Source organism: Scatophagus argus, chromosome 19 (assembly GCF_020382885.2).
Source record: "Scatophagus argus isolate fScaArg1 chromosome 19, fScaArg1.pri, whole genome shotgun sequence".
Taxonomy (NCBI): domain Eukaryota; kingdom Metazoa; phylum Chordata; class Actinopteri; family Scatophagidae; genus Scatophagus; species Scatophagus argus.
The window spans coordinates 17650228-17667462 of record NC_058511.1 but is presented as its reverse complement, the minus strand read 5'-3'; the positions used below and the strand labels follow the sequence as shown (position 1 = coordinate 17667462).

At 41.9% G+C, this 17235-nt stretch overlaps 1 protein-coding gene across 2 annotated transcripts in view; it reads left to right on the top strand.

Annotated features, from left to right (window-relative positions):
* The window catches only part of LOC124050229 (neurexin-3b), a 279720-nt gene that overhangs the window by 114201 nt on the left and 148284 nt on the right, over positions 1–17235 (top strand). For both annotated transcript variants that reach the window (XM_046372542.1, XM_046372543.1), the window contains exons 9-16: positions 4237–4440; positions 6174–6200; positions 7476–7595; positions 7965–8077; positions 8389–8657; positions 8903–9093; positions 10098–10271; positions 13884–14003. In XM_046372542.1, the coding sequence (XP_046228498.1) occupies positions 4237–4440; positions 6174–6200; positions 7476–7595; positions 7965–8077; positions 8389–8657; positions 8903–9093; positions 10098–10271; positions 13884–14003 (1218 nt within the window). The remainder of the gene's footprint in view (positions 1–4236; positions 4441–6173; positions 6201–7475; positions 7596–7964; positions 8078–8388; positions 8658–8902; positions 9094–10097; positions 10272–13883; positions 14004–17235) is intronic.

Here is a 17235-nt window from a genome sequence, read left to right as displayed (position 1 = left end):
GTAGGTGTCTTCAGTTATGCAGGGCCTGATGTTTAATTTTCTACAAATGTAATTTGATGTTTGCTTCAGCTGTGTGCTTTCACTTTTTCACAGCTCTGTCACTGCTTTAGGAGCTGATTAAGCTTTACATGATCCCACATCTTGCTCCCACTCCCTGCAATACCAGACTTAGACAAATGCAAGGGGTGGTTGGTGAGTCCATGACTTATCACTTCAGTAGAACGTAGAAGGAGACCAGTTCTTGTCCCATGAACGTGCAGTCAAGCTCTATGGGTGATTATTCAGAAAATTTGAAGTTAACAACTTTTGTGGTATTTCTGTTTTGGGCAATTGGAAATTGCAAGTCAACACTGTGTTAGAAAAGATAACACCGGCCTTCGTGAGGTCATCTACTACCTCGGCCTCAAGGGCTTATCAGACAAGGAGGTCCCCAAGGACATGGTCGCCACAGTAGGGAAGGCCTCAGTCTGCTACTTCTTCCCCAAAGTGAAAAAGGTGATCGCCATTTTGACTGTGATAATAACAATATTTCTGCCACTTTCTGGAGGTGAAGAGGCAAGATTTCGACCTCTACAAAGACATCTATGCAGGTTCTCAGTCATCCAGATCATGGTAGTTAAAGTGCTGGAAGCGAAGGCGACTACATTTCTTTAAGGTTGTTGAAGACATTTCACCTCTCATCTGACAGGTTTCTTCAGGTCTAAAACTGTTGAGGAGTCCCAGATTTTCTTGTGCATGTGTAAAGAGAGGTCACACTCATCAGGTTCTAATATGTTAATAAATTAGAACATAAAGTCAGAAACAAACTGATCAAAGCCGACCAGCAACTGCTTTGGCCTGTGAGGTAAAATTACTGTTTTTGTCAGTGTAGTCTAATGACTTTAGTTCCCTCTAATGACTTAAAGCCCACGTGTATAGTAATCTGTGCAGAGAGCAATCAAAGTTGCTCAACCCCAGTAACTTCTGTCACATTGTCTTCATCATTTTTGCCTCCTTAGTTGTTTGATACAAGGTGATGAGAAGCACAAACAATCAACAGCAAATTGTCATAAGGAATTGTGATGTGGCATCTGTTCCTCACAACTTGATTAGCTGATATTGAGCTAAAAAAAAAATCAACCTTGCTTTGAAAGAAAAGTACATTGCTTTTAGGCTGGGTATTATTCACTTTACGTGCGAAAGTACTCAGGAAAAAAAATTTAAAGCGTAAAGACCTTAAGAGGTTGACATAGAAGACAGAGTGGGTGCTAGACGTAGAACAGACGCATGGCAACATTAGCATTCACCTGGTGCCGTGTTTCTGTCCATCTGTTCGATCTTAATTTCGATATTCCCGATATGTCTGTTTGACTTCTAGATGCTCTGCTGTGTTCACCAGCTAGTTGTTAAATTTGTCTGCCATTTTGTGCTGAACGGTTATCAGAATTTATTGCAGCTTTTGTCACTGAAAACAGTTGCCTGTTGTTGCTGGAAATGAGGTTGAAAGTGTCCCGTGCTTCTTAAAACATCAGCTTCTAGTAGAGTTAGTTCACTATGGCCAAAGTAAGTTGCTTATTACAAACCTAGGGAATGTGTCACTTGGAATTTCTCCTGTAGGAAGGTGGGCTTAGTGCTGCAGAGCTGTAGGCAGGCCACCAGGATAAACCTAGAAACAAGGACACTCCAGAGGGGCACAACATTAAAGCTACAGCGGAGGATCATTTAGAATATTTTATATTTGCATAGAATTAGTAATAGGAAATTACCATAGTTGGTGGCCAAAGACAATCAGAATCTTTGAATCCTTATCTCATTTCTTCTTTTCCTCTTTGTGTTTTAATGTTTGGGGAGAAGTTTAAGGAGAAAATTATTTCAACAGTAAGGAACAGTGTGAGGCAGATTACTTGATTCTGTCCTGTCAATCACTCCGGGTCAGTTATCTCGGGAGTTAGAATTTTTAGCGTTTTCTCTGTTGTTTCTTTTTGAACCTTCCCTCAGCGGTTCTAAATGAAGGACATCCTCAAAATAAACCCAGCCTTTTCTCTGCTTAGTTTTCCTGCCACTCATAGCAGAGAGATGCCTGCAATGGGAATAAAATACACTGAACTCCAGTCAACCAAAGACTTCCCTCTGCTCTCTCAGACAATAAAAAGCCATTTGACTACAACACATCCAACCCCAATTGAGATTGACTGATGACATTCAGACATGATGGAGCCCACTTTGCTCCCAAAAGGATGATCTACACCAAACAAACCAAAATAAACCTCTAAAACTGGCTGCTGTTATGTGGATTTCGCTTAAAAAGCCACAGCATGTTGGCCAACTGACAGGTTTTTGATGCAGCCTTTTAAGACGGGTTGAGCATATGGTTCAATGCGAACAGCTAAAACTGGTCACTTGTAAAGTTCAAAATGTGATAATGATGGTACACTCAGTAATGCTCACTACTACAACACTTCAACAGGAAAGAAACAAGCTCATTTAGAGGTGGAGGTTTTTTAGGACGTTGATGTCTTGTCATGAAACTTGAAACTGTGAAATCCGAGAGCTGTGAAAATATTCCTGGGCCTCAGAGGATATGTTCTACTGATTTTGATGATCTGGACTGCTCCTCTTCCACCGTGAGGTTAACATTTGTGGTTTTAATTACGCTCTTTTGAGCACAAAGTGAACATCACAGCTTGTTTTAAAGGCTACTTTTCACATCTTTCCATGTCTCTGTGTGTTTTCTGAGCTGCAGATTGATTCTTACTACATTTTTGTCTCTTTTTTTTTTTCGTGTTAACCTGGAGGGCTTGACCTGGCTCACAAATCAATACATGCCTCTGTTAGTTAGGGGATCCGTCTGCACATGGGCTGACGGCACTTTTTCTACGTGTGTGTGTGTGTGTGTGTGTGTGCAAGACCAAGAGAGAGGGAGAGAAATAGAGCCTGTACAATTTAAATGTGAGTAGAACAATTGGTAGCCAAGGTTTCATTATCCTCCAGGCTACTGTACCCACACAGTCGACAGCTTGTTCATAGAATGGATTTTACAACAGCCCTAAAAGCAACACGGACGAGTGTGGGATTTTTACAGCAGTGCACTGCCCCGCGAAATGAATGGTTCAGTGATCTCACACTGCTTATATATACACTTTGCAATATATCACATGAATTTTGACATTTAAGTGAAGCAAAATCCAATATTACTCACAGTGCATTACAGTTTGCATGGGTTTCTACACAAACCAGCTTAAAATGACCTTGTAAAATAATAATAATAAAAAAAAAAGCACACGGGACATGACATGCGACATTGCATCGTTTACAGGTACAACCCCCCTCTCTCGTGTGATGCTCCTAAACCTCTCACCTACAGCCTCAGTATTTCCCTAGACACAGCCAAATGGTGGTGCATTTCTGAGGCCACAGGGCTATTTTTTTTTTCTTTTTAAAAGCTGAGGTGTCAAAACAGGTATGTCATGGTTGGATACCCTTTTTAATCTGTCTCTCTCTCCCCCCAAGAGGCTTCCAGTCTGCTGACAGTCTTCCTTTTTCTTTGCTGCACTCATTTTCTCTTCTTTTTAGAACTCATAAGAAAGGAGCAAAACAGACCAGCCCAGCAGCCTTCAAACCACCATGATCTATTGCTTCTTATTCTCTCTATTTAACCAAAAGATGTTTTTTGTTTGTTTGTATTGATGTACTTATTTTTCACATTTCCAGAAAGAACAAAAAAAATGTAACGATTAAAGTTTCCACCTGACATCTATAAGGGGGAGTTTGCGGGGAGAGGGGGAATTAGCATGATGATTTAATTTTCCGCACACTGAGCAGCGTGTGTGTGCGCGCCTCAGCCCGAGCTACCAGACACTCGCCTGTCACTCGACGGATGATGAATTCAGTTGCAATCAGGCATGTGGGACATGTTATGTGTGTTTCCCATTGATAAAATATAAGGGACAAACGTGCATGTACCAACTTTAAATTGGGTTCACTTTGCTTCGCCAAGCACATGCATGTGTGTGTTTGCTTTCACAGCACGCACTCGGTTTTATCTTATCAGATGCTTTGGTAGCATAAACAAAGCTGTCAGAAGGACGTGGAGCATATGTATTATATCGCCACACTTTATCCTGCTATTATGGTCTTTGTGTTTTTTATCATTCACACACACACAGACGCAGCCTCTCCTTCTCTGCTTTGGTTCTGCTGGAAGCACTGGACTAGGACTCAGAAACTGAACATTCTCGTCTCTTGTTTTCCTCACAGAGGCATCGATCCTGTCGTATGATGGCAGCATGTACATGAAAGTTGTGATCCCAACTGTCATGCACACGGAGGCCGAGGACGTCTCCCTCCGCTTCATGTCTCAGCGGGCGTTTGGCCTGCTCATGGCCGCCACGTCCCGTGAGTCTGCGGATACGCTGAGGCTAGAGCTGGACAGCGGGAGGGTCAAACTGACGGTCAACCTAGGTATCGTATAAACCGTCCCTGTTGGTCCCCCTCCCTTTGAGTATAAGAGGAGGCCTTACTGTCTGTGTCTTTTCTTGTCTTTTTTCTTTTTTTGGACATTTTCTTCATGATCCAAACTTAATATCAGACCTAACATGTACTAAACCAGTTTTTGTAGGTTGTCTTAGTTGCATGCATTGTTTCTGACTTGCCTGGACTGTAAGTTTTTCTGCCTTGATGCTTAAATGTTTTTGTAAAATTTTATATCCATCAATCTAACACTTAACAAAGTTATCCATGCTCTGCAGCACATCTTTTGAACAGATCATCGATCATTTTAGTCACAGTCATTATTGTGAACAAATAGTTTTTTTTCCAAAGGCACTTTTTGCTCTTTGAATCACTTTAATAGATGGCACTGTCCTCAGACATGCATCACTTCAGATAGTAACATTTCTAGACTGTATTCTGCCATCTATTTGAAACTACAGGTAAGCGTTTTGTACGTTTTTCATGCTGCACTGATAGTATGCATTCTTATCATGTGGGTCTGTTCCTGTTGTCTTTTTGAATCTTTTTATTTTCCTCATGATAGCAGGTTCATGTTTCTCTCTGTTCATTAGTAACCCTTGGTCTAGCTGGCATCTCCTATGCCTTGTTCAAAGATGGCACTCACCCCTTCAAAGGCCCCTGAGCCTGCGGCCCGTCTGGCAAACAGCCCGATGCCACAGCACCCAGCGCGCCTGCAGATGGTGGCACGAGTGCTGCTATTGAGTAGACTGCATGCATTTACACCAGTGAGCCTAGAATGGATACTCTCAACACAAAGCACATGCACGCTTACAGAATATCTGAATCTAACTCATTTATAACAGAATGCAATGTATTCGTTTACCACAGCAGCTTAAATTGTGGAACACCTGTAGTCCATATCAGGTTTTCAATGTGCAATGTGCATTTCCTCCATGCATTCAAAGGAGAAGAGCTACCGTTAAAAATGAAACAAAGTTTAAATTGTAACAAAACCTTTTACTACACATAAGTACTTACACAGGACCCTCTGAGAGGGGGCCTTCAGGCCTCTGTACGGTGTTGGTGCTGCGTGGCTCGAGGCTGTTTGTTCCCACTTTTCTGTTGCGGTTGATGGCACATGACCAGCCTGGGCACATGGATTTCAACCTGCACTTGCCAAACACAGGTTCAATACTCTCCCCTATAAGGAGGTTCTTGCAAGAAGCCTGTAAAGCCTCAGTGTTAATGACAAATTGATTGATTTTATGGTGTGTATTGGAAGATTAGTAAAACTACTTTGCTCCTAGTTGCTGGGTTGCAAAATCGATGTGGCCATTGAATGGCGAGCGACCATTTTGATATTTAAGGCCTGAACATGTAGACTTGAACGCGTTTTGGAAAATAATTCTCATATGATGCGGTTAACTTTCTTGTAATGACATGAAAGTTTCCAGTTAAACTGAAGAAATTAACTGTGTTTGATCAGTACAATGATATTGACCATAATGGTTCAATATTATGGACTATAATGTTCAAAATAATTAAAAGATTTGGATTGGGATTAAATTGGATTTCCAACATCAACGTATGAAAATTGAGTTTCAGTAGCCAGCCAGGCTTAAATGGTCGCCGGGGTCATGTGACCGTCCCCGGAAGGTGGCTTTTCTTGCTCTTGGATGTCTGCAGCTGTAACCTTGAAGGATGCGATTTCATCTGTCACTTATTCTCCCCTCCCCATCTAGACTGTGTCAGGATAAACTGTAACACCAGTAAGTCAACATTCTTCTTCTGCAGCCTTCTTCCTTCAATGTTTGATTATAGCCTGTGTGCTAGATGTAAGGGCAGAGATGTGAGAATGCAGGGGACTGATAAGAGGATTTCTCAGATAAGGGGGGAATAAGTAATAGCCAGAGATCAAAGTTATGCAAATCTGACTTAATGTACTCTATATATTTTAAACGGCCCATTTTTCAAATTAAGTCAGGCAACTAGTTCTTAATCTTTCCCTGTATGCCTATAGCCACACACACACATTTGCACTTTCAGACTCTGTGGGCTGTATTGTTTTTCCCAATTACTCTGTAATATATTGCTGCGTGTCTCACTTGCTTTGTATTCTTGGCCTCATTATTTTAACACACACTGCACTATATAGGCCTATAATGTGATATATAGCTGCTGTGAAGACATGCTCTGACTCATGAGAGGGATGCTGATTTTTCATTATTTTCAAATGCACTCACAGCCTTCTGGAGAGATAGAGAAAAATAAGACTTAAAAGGAAGTGTGTGTATGTGTGTGTGTACTAAAGAATCAGATTGTAGATCCCTGTTCATCACTGAATAGCTTGATTATTGTCATTAGGTAATAAACCAGTACACGTGCATGCACACATACACTGAACTTCTAAAAGCAATGATTTTTATTAGGATTACATAAAAGTGCCACAGTGTATTTTGAATTCTTAATGGAAAGTTTAGATTTTTTTTAAAATCTGAAACCTGGTTAGATGAATCAGGCTCTTGCCCTTTGTCTCCAGGGCTGGTTCAGCAGTGAACAACAGAAGCTTAGTCACCAAATTAAAATACTAAATCTGCAATAGAAGTCACTGACTAAAAAATGCTGCTTATCTCAATTTAAACTGTGTTCACTATTACTCAGCAGATTCAGGACTGGATGAGCAGCTCTGGTTTTTAGGTAACTTCAGTGGGGTTGTGTTGCCCTCTAGTGGTTGTTTTAAAGAATACCTTACACAGTCTCCACAGTCCAACTGCCATGAGCACCTCAGTGAAACTGCAGCACAATCTGATGTCAAACATCAAACCTTGTTTTTTTTTTTTGTTTTGAATGTAAGACTGCCATCCAAATGATAAAGATCTTATTTTATTCTGAGAGAATGTTTTGTCCCACGTGTATTATATAAAAAAAATAACATTGAAAAGTCTCTATCAGGTTAATTTTTATATTGTATTTGTTGCGAAAACAAAGATTTGGTTTGTGTTTGTGCTTCCCCTGCCCTTTGACTAACTAACCCTCCTCTTCAGGCAAGGGTCCTGAGGTTCTTTATGCCGGACAAAAGCTCAACGACAATGAGTGGCACTCAGTACGAGTGTCCCGTCGCGGTAAAAACTTCAAACTCACTGTGGATGACGACATGGCTGAAGGTAGTACTCTTGTGAACCACTTACACTGTATTTTATATTATCCATTTTATGCATGGTAATTTCATTTTAGCTTTATTTCTAGATACATACACTGTAGATACACTGTATAGACAAAAGTATCCAGACACATTTCTTTATGGAGCTGTTTTTCAGCCCCATAAAGGCTATGCCCTTTACTTCCAGTGAAGGAAAATCTTAATGCTTCAGTATACCAAGACATTTTGGGCATTTTGGATTTTGGATTACACCAGCTTTACACAAGGTGAAAGTTTGCTGTTGCTGCATGAAAGGTATAGGCTGCATCCCTCCTCCTCTTCCTCCCCTTCATCCCTTGGCATATTCTCTTTTTTCTTCCTTCCTCCCTATCAGGTCAAATGGCGGGAGACCACACCCGTCTGGAGTTCAGCAATGTGGAGACAGGCATCTTGACCGAGAGACGCTTTGTCTCGTCCGCTCCCTCGTCCTTCATTGGGCATCTTCAGGTATAAAGTGCAATGCGTTCATGTCATTCATGTCCTTAAGAAGGGGGTTTTTGGTCATTGTTTTATTTTTGTTTTTGTTTTTTGTTTTTTTTGTAATCATCTCAGCCAAAGAGCAGGTCAGCATATTCTACCACAGGTAGAATGTATCTCTTGAAAGCTACAGTATGCATTTGTTTATTTTGATTATTTCCTTCGATTGAATTTGAATGCTTTGCCTCTTACTTTGCCATAGCAATCTGGCTTCAGTTAAGTCAAAATGCACTTGATAGTTTATCTCTAATAGCACTGTCTCTCAACAAACCTCCCCACAGAGCCTAAAGTTCAATGGCATGCTGTACATCGACATGTGCAAGAACGGGGACATCGACTTCTGCGAGCTCAACGCCCGTTTTGGCATGCGCTTCATCATCGCTGACCCCGTGACCTTCAAGACCAAAGGCAGCTACCTGGGCTTGGCCACTCTGCAGGCCTATACCACAATGCACCTCTTCTTTCAGTTCAAAACCACTTCACCCGACGGTTTCATCATCTTCAACAGTGGAGATGGGAATGATTTTATTGCCGTAGAGCTGGTCAAAGGGTGAGTGGGATGGTGGAGATGCTAAAATATTGTTGGCTGTAGTCCTGAGATGATTATTACATTTGAAATAGTAGTGCTGATGTGGGATTAGTTGTTTTCTTGAGGCATTTATCAGTGCTGACCAAACTACATTCATATCCTTGTAAAAGCGTAAATGTTTTCTTTTTTCACTTTAACTCTTCATTCTGGAAAGGGACAACAAGACTCTGATGTGTTCATCTGCTGTGCTTCCTCTCTGCTGCCAGGTTTATCCACTATGTGTTTGACCTGGGCAACGGGCCAAGTCTTTTGAAGGGGAACAGCGACAACCCACTGAATGACAACCAGTGGCATAACGTGGTCATCACGCGGGACGCTTCCAACACACACACGCTCAAGGTGGACACAAAGTCAGTCACCCAGAATGTCAACGGAGCCAAGAACCTTGATCTCAAAGGTACCACATCCCTCCCTTGGGGGAGGTTAAAATGATTGTTTTAATGATGAAAGTCTAAGAAGACGACTTTAGCGTAAACATTAATGGCTTTTGACTCCTTAGCTTTTTGACTGGACTCAATACCTTACCTAGGTCAAAGGATTAAAAACTATCTTCCAAAAAAGCGTCACAGCGATTCAACTCCATACACTCCACTCTATGTACTGTAAATCTGTGGGAATTAAATGCTCCAAATGTCTCTCAACGTCCACATTTTTCATGACAGACTTAGAGTAGCCTTGCGTTAAATCAATCCGACACTAGCCAATCATATGCAAGCAGGAGAATAATGTTTATCTGGCAGCAGAGACCAGCCAATAGACAACAGGTAATACCATGGATACTAATATGCAAAGCATTAATCTCAGAGATGACAAATATTTGTTGTTAAGATACAGGAGTTACATTTGAGCTTTGTTTTATAATAAGGTATGGCACTTTGAGATTTTAACATGTAAGTGTTTGTGTTGATTAAACAGACATATAATGTGTTACTTAACGAGCTTTACAAGTGCTGGCAGGCAGCTTTGGTTACTTGCTTGCTTTTTTTATTATTTATTTACAGTGTTTTTGCTGACATAAGCTAACTGGCTGCTGGCTTCAGCTTCATATTTACCGTACAGAAATAAAAGTGGCATTTCTTTTCAAACACTCAGCTAAAAAAGTGACTTGACTTGACTTGACTTGGGACTCTGGAGACGTACCTGAGACATGTTAAGTGAATGTGTCGGAAACATTAATGACTTTATAACATGGAGGTGAAATGTTTGGCTTGGACGGCATCACAAGAAAGAGGATGTAACTAAACTGAAGTTTACTTGCAAATGAAGGAATAGAAAATATTCAAAGAAATATGTTTGTATGTGTTTTATGTTTTAGAGTTATATTCTTTATTTAACAACTTTAATACGATTAAACTCACTAATTAAAACCACTAAAACCACCCCCCTTTTCTGTGCCTTCAGGCGACCTGTTCATCGGAGGTCTGGGACCCAACATGTACCAGAACCTCCCAAAGTTGGTGGTTTCTCGGGAGGGTTTCCAGGGCTGTCTGGCTTCAGTTGACCTCAACGGCCGCCTGCCAGACCTCATCAATGATGCCCTTTTCCGTAGCGGGCAGATCGAGCGTGGCTGTGAAGGTACAAATGGCCTGTAGGGTATAAGAATCATGACCTGCTGTGTGAGATTTATTAGTCTAATTAGAAGGCTCTTAAGTAGCCCTTAAAGCCATCCACTGGCATTGTTAATCCTACTTATTTTCTTTTTCTTTGCTGAGCATTTGTCACATCACTGGAACAATTATTTGCCTTTCAGTTTCTGTAACAATGGCTTGTTACATTTTTATGTAACTTCAGTTTATTTTAAAGTAGCTGGAAGTACTAAAGCCTGAAATTAAGAACCATCTTGTTTGCACAGATTATGAAACAAACTAGAGCAAGCCAATGTGTTTACGTGCTGTTTTAAGCTGTCGATTATTTTCTAAAGACATAGAATATGCACTCAACCACTCTCCAGCCTGCCTTTTTTCCTTCTCCAGCCCCTAAAATGTTCAGTCTCAGGTCAAGCTTTCTTTTTACCCTTAAAGAATACAAATGAGCTGCTTACAATATTTTATTTGAACAGAGATCTTTCCTGTTGTTATTGTTGTTATGACTTGAGGTTGTTTTCACCCATATTAGCAAGCTTAATGTATGCCAAAACTATTCTGACCTATTTAGTATTTAATAAATCATAACTTTTAAAAAATGAAGTGTTCAAATACATACGATGTTCCTTGTGTATGGTGCTGGCTTCTGCATATAACCTCTAGAGGGCAGCAGAAGATTAAGATAAGTTCAAAGTACTGCACAGTAGCTTTTTATGAACATAACAAACTTAAAAATCATGTCTCGTTAAGAAAAATGCAGGATATGTAGGACTATGGAGAGTCTCAGCCCTCACTAACAAATCGACAATGTTCCCCCGTGTAGCACTCAAAGTGGCAAACTTTTCTAAACTTAACTAACACTAACAATGCCGGTCCCTCACTAACCTTTACTCTTGTTTTCCGCTCTGCTCTGTTCTGTTTGTTATTTTTCTTTCTGCGCTAACAAAGTTGGTTTCACCAAAGCCGACCTGCAAGGTAGACAGTTAAACTTAGCCTCTCGGAGGCCTGCTCGCCTGAAAGTCTGCTGTGTGCAATGCATCGTGGGTGTCACCATGGCAATAATGTCCCCTTAGAGCTGCAGAGGTGACTTGCTGTCTGAAAGGAAAAAGGAAAAGCAGACAAAAAGAGAGTGAGACTACTGGGACTGAGAAAACAACCGATAAAGCTATCAGGGAGTATGATTATTGAGTGGTTGTTACATTGTTTACAGCACTGCTGCAGTGTCAGTGTAGCCATACATATATTAGATCTAAGAGCATTTCAGGTATACGACAATTATATAAATGATTTTATGTTCCCCCCTGCTAACCACCAAGCTGAGTGTAGAATCATATTTGTTAAAGCTCCGGTTTAATTAAAGGTCAGAAAAGTGCTGCTCATATAATGTATATTCATGGAATCTAAAAGCCGAGGCAGACAGTTTGTGGTGCAGATACATTACAGGCCGCCACAGACGGCAGAAAGAGGGCTCGTTGCCGCACATCTAAACGCCATCAGCGTGCTCCTCATGTGTCGGGCCTTTTTCGCTCTCATTTTTAGCCCAGAAAAACCTATCATGTTTTTCAGAGAGCGAGCCACCTCCTGCTGCAACACTCAAACACAGCAAAATCCTGCAGTGGTCTCGCTGACAAACGAGCACTGATGTGTGCACGTAAACAGGAGAGTCACTCTGAAACAATACGATGTCACGATGCCTGGTTGACTACCACTACTGTACATTACACAGTAAATGCACTTTCAGCTTGCAAACTTGCTCTGTTTTCCACTTCAAATGTCTTTCTTCTCTTCAACTTGTCTCGCACAAGACAATTGCTCTTAAACACTGTTTACTTGCATTTGTCTGCCGTTTTTTTTTTTTTTTTTTTTGGTCTGTTTATTCCATTTTACGTTATGTACTTTTTCCTTTGTGATTATCAGAAGGGTTTCTGTCAAGGTTTCCCCCCACGTGTCTGTCTAGACTCTGATGGGGAATTGTTTATCTCGTTATCTATGCTGTGCACTTGTTCTTACCTGCATTCCCTCTCAGTATAAGTATTCAAAGGTAAGAGCTATGTGTGGTGTAGAAGAATAGCAAACACACATCCAGTTTGACTTTGAATACCCTCCTCGGCTCCTGTCTCAGTGAAGTGCATACACAGGGATATGCACCACATGTTCTCAAGCGCTCTTTGTGTTTCTTCTCTCTTCTGCTCGTCATGAATTCTTGTTCGTCTGGTGTGTTAAGTGTCCTCCGCGTACTCTCACAGTGAAAGAGATGTTCGGAAAGAAAATAGCCGGGATCCCGTCAGTGCCGTTTATTTAAATGGGTATTGTTTAATGGAGTTTTAATTCTTCGTTGAGAGGTTATTTTCTCATGTCTCGTCTTGCTTGTTCACGGAGGGAATGCAGCGTTTGAAGTTTTACTCTGATAAAACTTTTTTTTCGAAATACTTGTTGGAATGATCGCATAAAAAAATGCATGCATGTTCACCGGCAAACACTCTCAAAAAGAAGGAGATTAAGGGAAGTTGACAGTGTCATCACATCAGCCCGGTTGGGGTCTACGTCATCTGCCGTAGCACTGCAGATTAGCGTGGCAGATTTACAATAATTAGTAGAAGTAAAATCTGCTTGAGATGCATTGCTGTTGATCATGTGGAAACCCGGAGCCTCTGCTTCGGCTCGACACTGCAATTTCTGCTTTAACTGGCACAAAGCAGGATTCCCCAAACTGTTTTTAAGTGAGTTGTACTCCGGGTCAGGCCTCCTGTGGTGGCACTGTTTGCTCCTCGTTCTTTCTTCTAGGCCCACATGCCGTATCTTTTTCTCTAGAGTGCATTTCTTCTGCATGAGTCCTGCATTGTTAACGCTCAGCAGTAGCTTTTACTGACACTTGACTGTGCTCTCCTGTGGCATCTCTTTCTCTATCTCTGTCTCTGTCTTTCTCTCTGTCTCTCTCTCTCTCTGTCTTTCTCTCTGTCTTTCTCTCTGTCTCTCTCTCTCTCTGTCTTTCTCTCTGTCTCTCTCTCTCTCTGTCTTTCTCTGTGTCTTTCTCTCTGTCTCTCTCTCTCTCTGTCTTTCCCTGTCTTTCTTGCTGTCTCGCTCTCTGTCTGTCTTTCTCTCTGTCTCGCTCTCTCTCTCTTTCTCTCTCTGTCTTTCTCTCTGTCTCTGTCTCTCTCTTTCTCTCTCTCTCTCTGTCTTTATCTCTGCCTCACTCTCTATCTCTCTCTTTATGTCTCTGTCTTTCTCTCTCTCTCTATCTGTCTCTGTCTTCCCCTCTCTCTCTCTCTATCTCTATCTGTCTCTGTCTTTCTCTCTCTCTATCTGTCTCTGTCTTCCTCTCTCTCTCTCTCTGTCTATCTCTATCTGTCTCTGTCTTTCTCTCTGTCTCTCTCTCTCTCTGTCTTTCCCTGTCTTTCTTGCTGTCTTGCTCTCTGTCTGTCTTGCTCTTTCTCTCTCTGTCTTTCTCTCTCTGTCTCTGCCTTCCTCTCTCTCTCTCTCTCTATCTCTATCTGTCTCTGTCTTTCTCTCTGTCTCTCTCTCTGTCTCTCTGACTCTCTCTTTGTCTCTGTCTTTCTCTCTCTCTCTCTCTCTCTCTCTCTCTCTCTCTCTTGCCTTTTACCAGGCCCAAGTACGACCTGCCAGGAGGACTCTTGTGCCAACATGGGTGTGTGTATCCAACAGTGGGAGAATTTCACTTGTGACTGCACGATGACATCTTACACGGGGACGCACTGCAATGACCGTGAGTACTGCACGGCTTATGGTTTACCTGCACTTGCCTCGTATGTGCATTAAAGGAGCACACGTCAAAGTCAACGTACAAGTTACAAGGAGCACTAAACAGCACATGAAATAGGTGTATAATGTTTCCTGTGGCTCTGAAGGGAGAACATTTCTCACTTGGACATCTCTAGAGTCAGATTGTCTGTGTTTCAAGTGAAGAAGGCAAAGGGTTTGAAATACATGGGCATTTGCCAGGGAGTCAGAGAGGGTCTTACAAATGTCAAGTTGCATTATGGGAAATATTTTTCAGCTTTAGCCGTATTAAAGTCCCATCAACTGTACGGAACTGTGATGCTAAGTCATAGGAATGCTCCTTAAACATGTGCATTCAGTCAGCACATTGTTCATGCAACTGTGCAAAACTGCCATATTGCATTAAATTATGTAACCATATGCGGTGTATTGAAGAGCATGTAAACACATTATAACACGCGGCAGTTTCACAGTACAAACATACACTTACATACATCTAAAGTGGAAGCCCCCATGGAGCCATGCACTCCTCTCTGCAACAGTGAGTACCATCTCCTTGACTCAAGGACTCCGAGGCTGTTTCACTCAAGGCCTTATTAAGCCTTTGTCGGATATTTTGCGTGAAAGTGGAGCTGAAATCTTTGAGTGATCTTTAAATGAAGCAACTGAGAGAATGCCAGCAGTTGTTGAGGATGTTTTTGTTTTTTTTGTTCTTTTGCTGTAATGCAGGCAATTTGTCATAACAGGTCCGCTTGATCTCCCAAGCTTTCACGTTTTGGGCTTCAGAGTGAACGGCTGTGACCGAGTAAAATGTGTAAAATATCCACCTCTGCCTCAGTCGCCTTTTCACAAACGCTCTTCAGATAGCTATCATATAAGTCAAAGTGTGAGTTTATATGTGTAGGGATCTTTTATCCCCATGACGACAGGGGACTTCCCCTCAGTAATCACTGCTGGCGGTCTTTCATTTAGCGGTTAATAGTGGGGGCACACTGCTGCTGGGCCAGACTAATGAGGTGGAGGAGGCTGTTAGGAGTGCTGCTGTCTGTGAGCGCTGGCATCCCCTAATCATCCAGACCTTTCTGATGTTAGACCCGACCGCTGTGTATGACTTCATATCTCTCAAATCCTTCTTCTTTCTCTCTTTCTCTCTTTTTTTGCTTTTCCTTCTCACTCTCGCTTTGACATGGTTGTTTCCATGCAGGGCGAGTAATCAGCTCCAGTTCTCACTTGGTGATGGGAGCTGTGAGTTTATGTGTTAATTAGTGATGAGAAGCCCTCATTAATTCACCTCCTGGTGCTGCCTGGGATGACTTGGAGGGAGCTTTCAATGATTTCCTATCACCACAGACATATTTCTTCTTGAAACACACTTATTTTAAATCTCATGACATTGCAGGTTTCAGTCTTAGTTCTCCTGTTGCTGCTTTTAGAGATAGATGCTCCCTGATATTGACTGGCCTGTCCAAGCGTATAATAGCATCCTTAACTAAGTCGTATTGCCCTAAGTGGGAGTTTTGTAGTTTGTTATCTTTATTGTTATCTTTCAAGCAATTTCTTTTGATTTCCTGTGCTAGAAGTTAGAAAATAAATAGCAAAGATAAACAAAAAGGATAAAGAGGCAAAGTCAAGCAAACAGTTTGGTGTTTGGGAATACTCCAGTTGAGTCTTCATTTTAGAAAGTGCACACACAAGCGTAAATGACACCGTCTACCCAAGATAAAGGATCTAGTTTACTTCTCTAGTATTGACCCAATCTTCTGATGTTGACTCTGATGACTTCATGTGTCCCTGTGAGGTTTCAGGAGCTCAGCAGCACTGCACTCATGCGCCACTAGGTGGCAGTAAATACATAAGTAGGACCGCACTGTGTTCCTTCGCACTGGGAGAAAATGAGATGCAATCCCCCGAGCATGAAATCAGCTTTCCTGTTATTTTCCTCTACTGCTTTGCCTCTTGTACTTCTTTCTCCCTTATCCCCCCCCCCCTTACAAACTCACAGCCCATCCAATTTCTGTAGTTATGGATCATAGACAGAATATTGTGCAATCTCCTACACAATGCAAAATCAAATGTTGTAAAATACAGTCATATTGCCAAATGTTTTGTTTGATAGGAGTAGCTTGATAGAAATAAAACCGTGAGCGCAGTCTTTGCCTTGTGCTTGTGTGTGTGTTCTGCTCGACTGTGCGACTGCCTTTTATTCAGTGAGCACAGCGCTGAGAGAGACTTTTTAATTAACAATGTGGGAGTGGAGCTTTCCCTCTGTTTCTCTCGGTCTCTCCCTCTCTGATAGCTGGCAGCAAATATCAGTAATTGTCTGCTTCTCTGACTCCGTCTCTACCCATTGTCCAAATGAAGAAACTCGAACAAAGTGAAGTGAACATTTCTGCCAGTAAAGCCTCTCGCTGTTTCATCTTTGCCGTTTGTTAGTGTCGAGCCTCGGTGCCCTCTGTGCACTTCTCCATTGTAGCAAAGAGGGCTCTAGGTGGCAGAAAAGCAGGAGGAAAAAAAACCTCAGTAGACAAAACTATCTTCGCTTCTTCCATTTATTTTCTTGTCGTCCTTTCAGGGCTCTTTGCACCATACAGGCCATTTTCAGAGCCACGTGGACAATCTGGAGGTACATGTTGTGCCTAGCGCTCCTTAAAAATGAGGTGGTGGAGGAGAGGACTCTTTTTATAGCACTTTCATCCTGCTTGGTTCTGGCTCACTGATTTTGTCATGCTCATCTCCATCTCCCTGTCGTCTCACATCCATCCCTTCTCTCTCCCCTTTCTCCTCCTCTCCTCTGCTCTCTGTTTTCAAAGCAGAACTCTCCCTGTCAGGTTGTATGAATACCGCAGAGTTTCATTTAAATCCAAGGACATGGGAGCTGTGGGCCTAGCAAGAGGAACAGCGGACACTCCTCTTCCACATCCAGAGCAATTACTCAGCTTACGTAATAGAATTATCTCTGCAAAGGTCGCTGCATTGTTCCACAGTCAGGAGCACGGTAAACAAAACGAAAGGAGAAGGGAGAGGGAAACTGAAGACAGGCAACAGAAAAGTGTCAGTTTGATGCTGACGTCAGTAATTGCTAAGATAGATTTAGTGATGAATTTCTCTGTGAATGCATTGATCCCAACCAACCCCCTGCTCATACCAATGTCCTTAATGTACTTTTCAAGGCATGCTCAGAGGACGGTAACCATATCTGGCTAACGGCTTACGCAAAT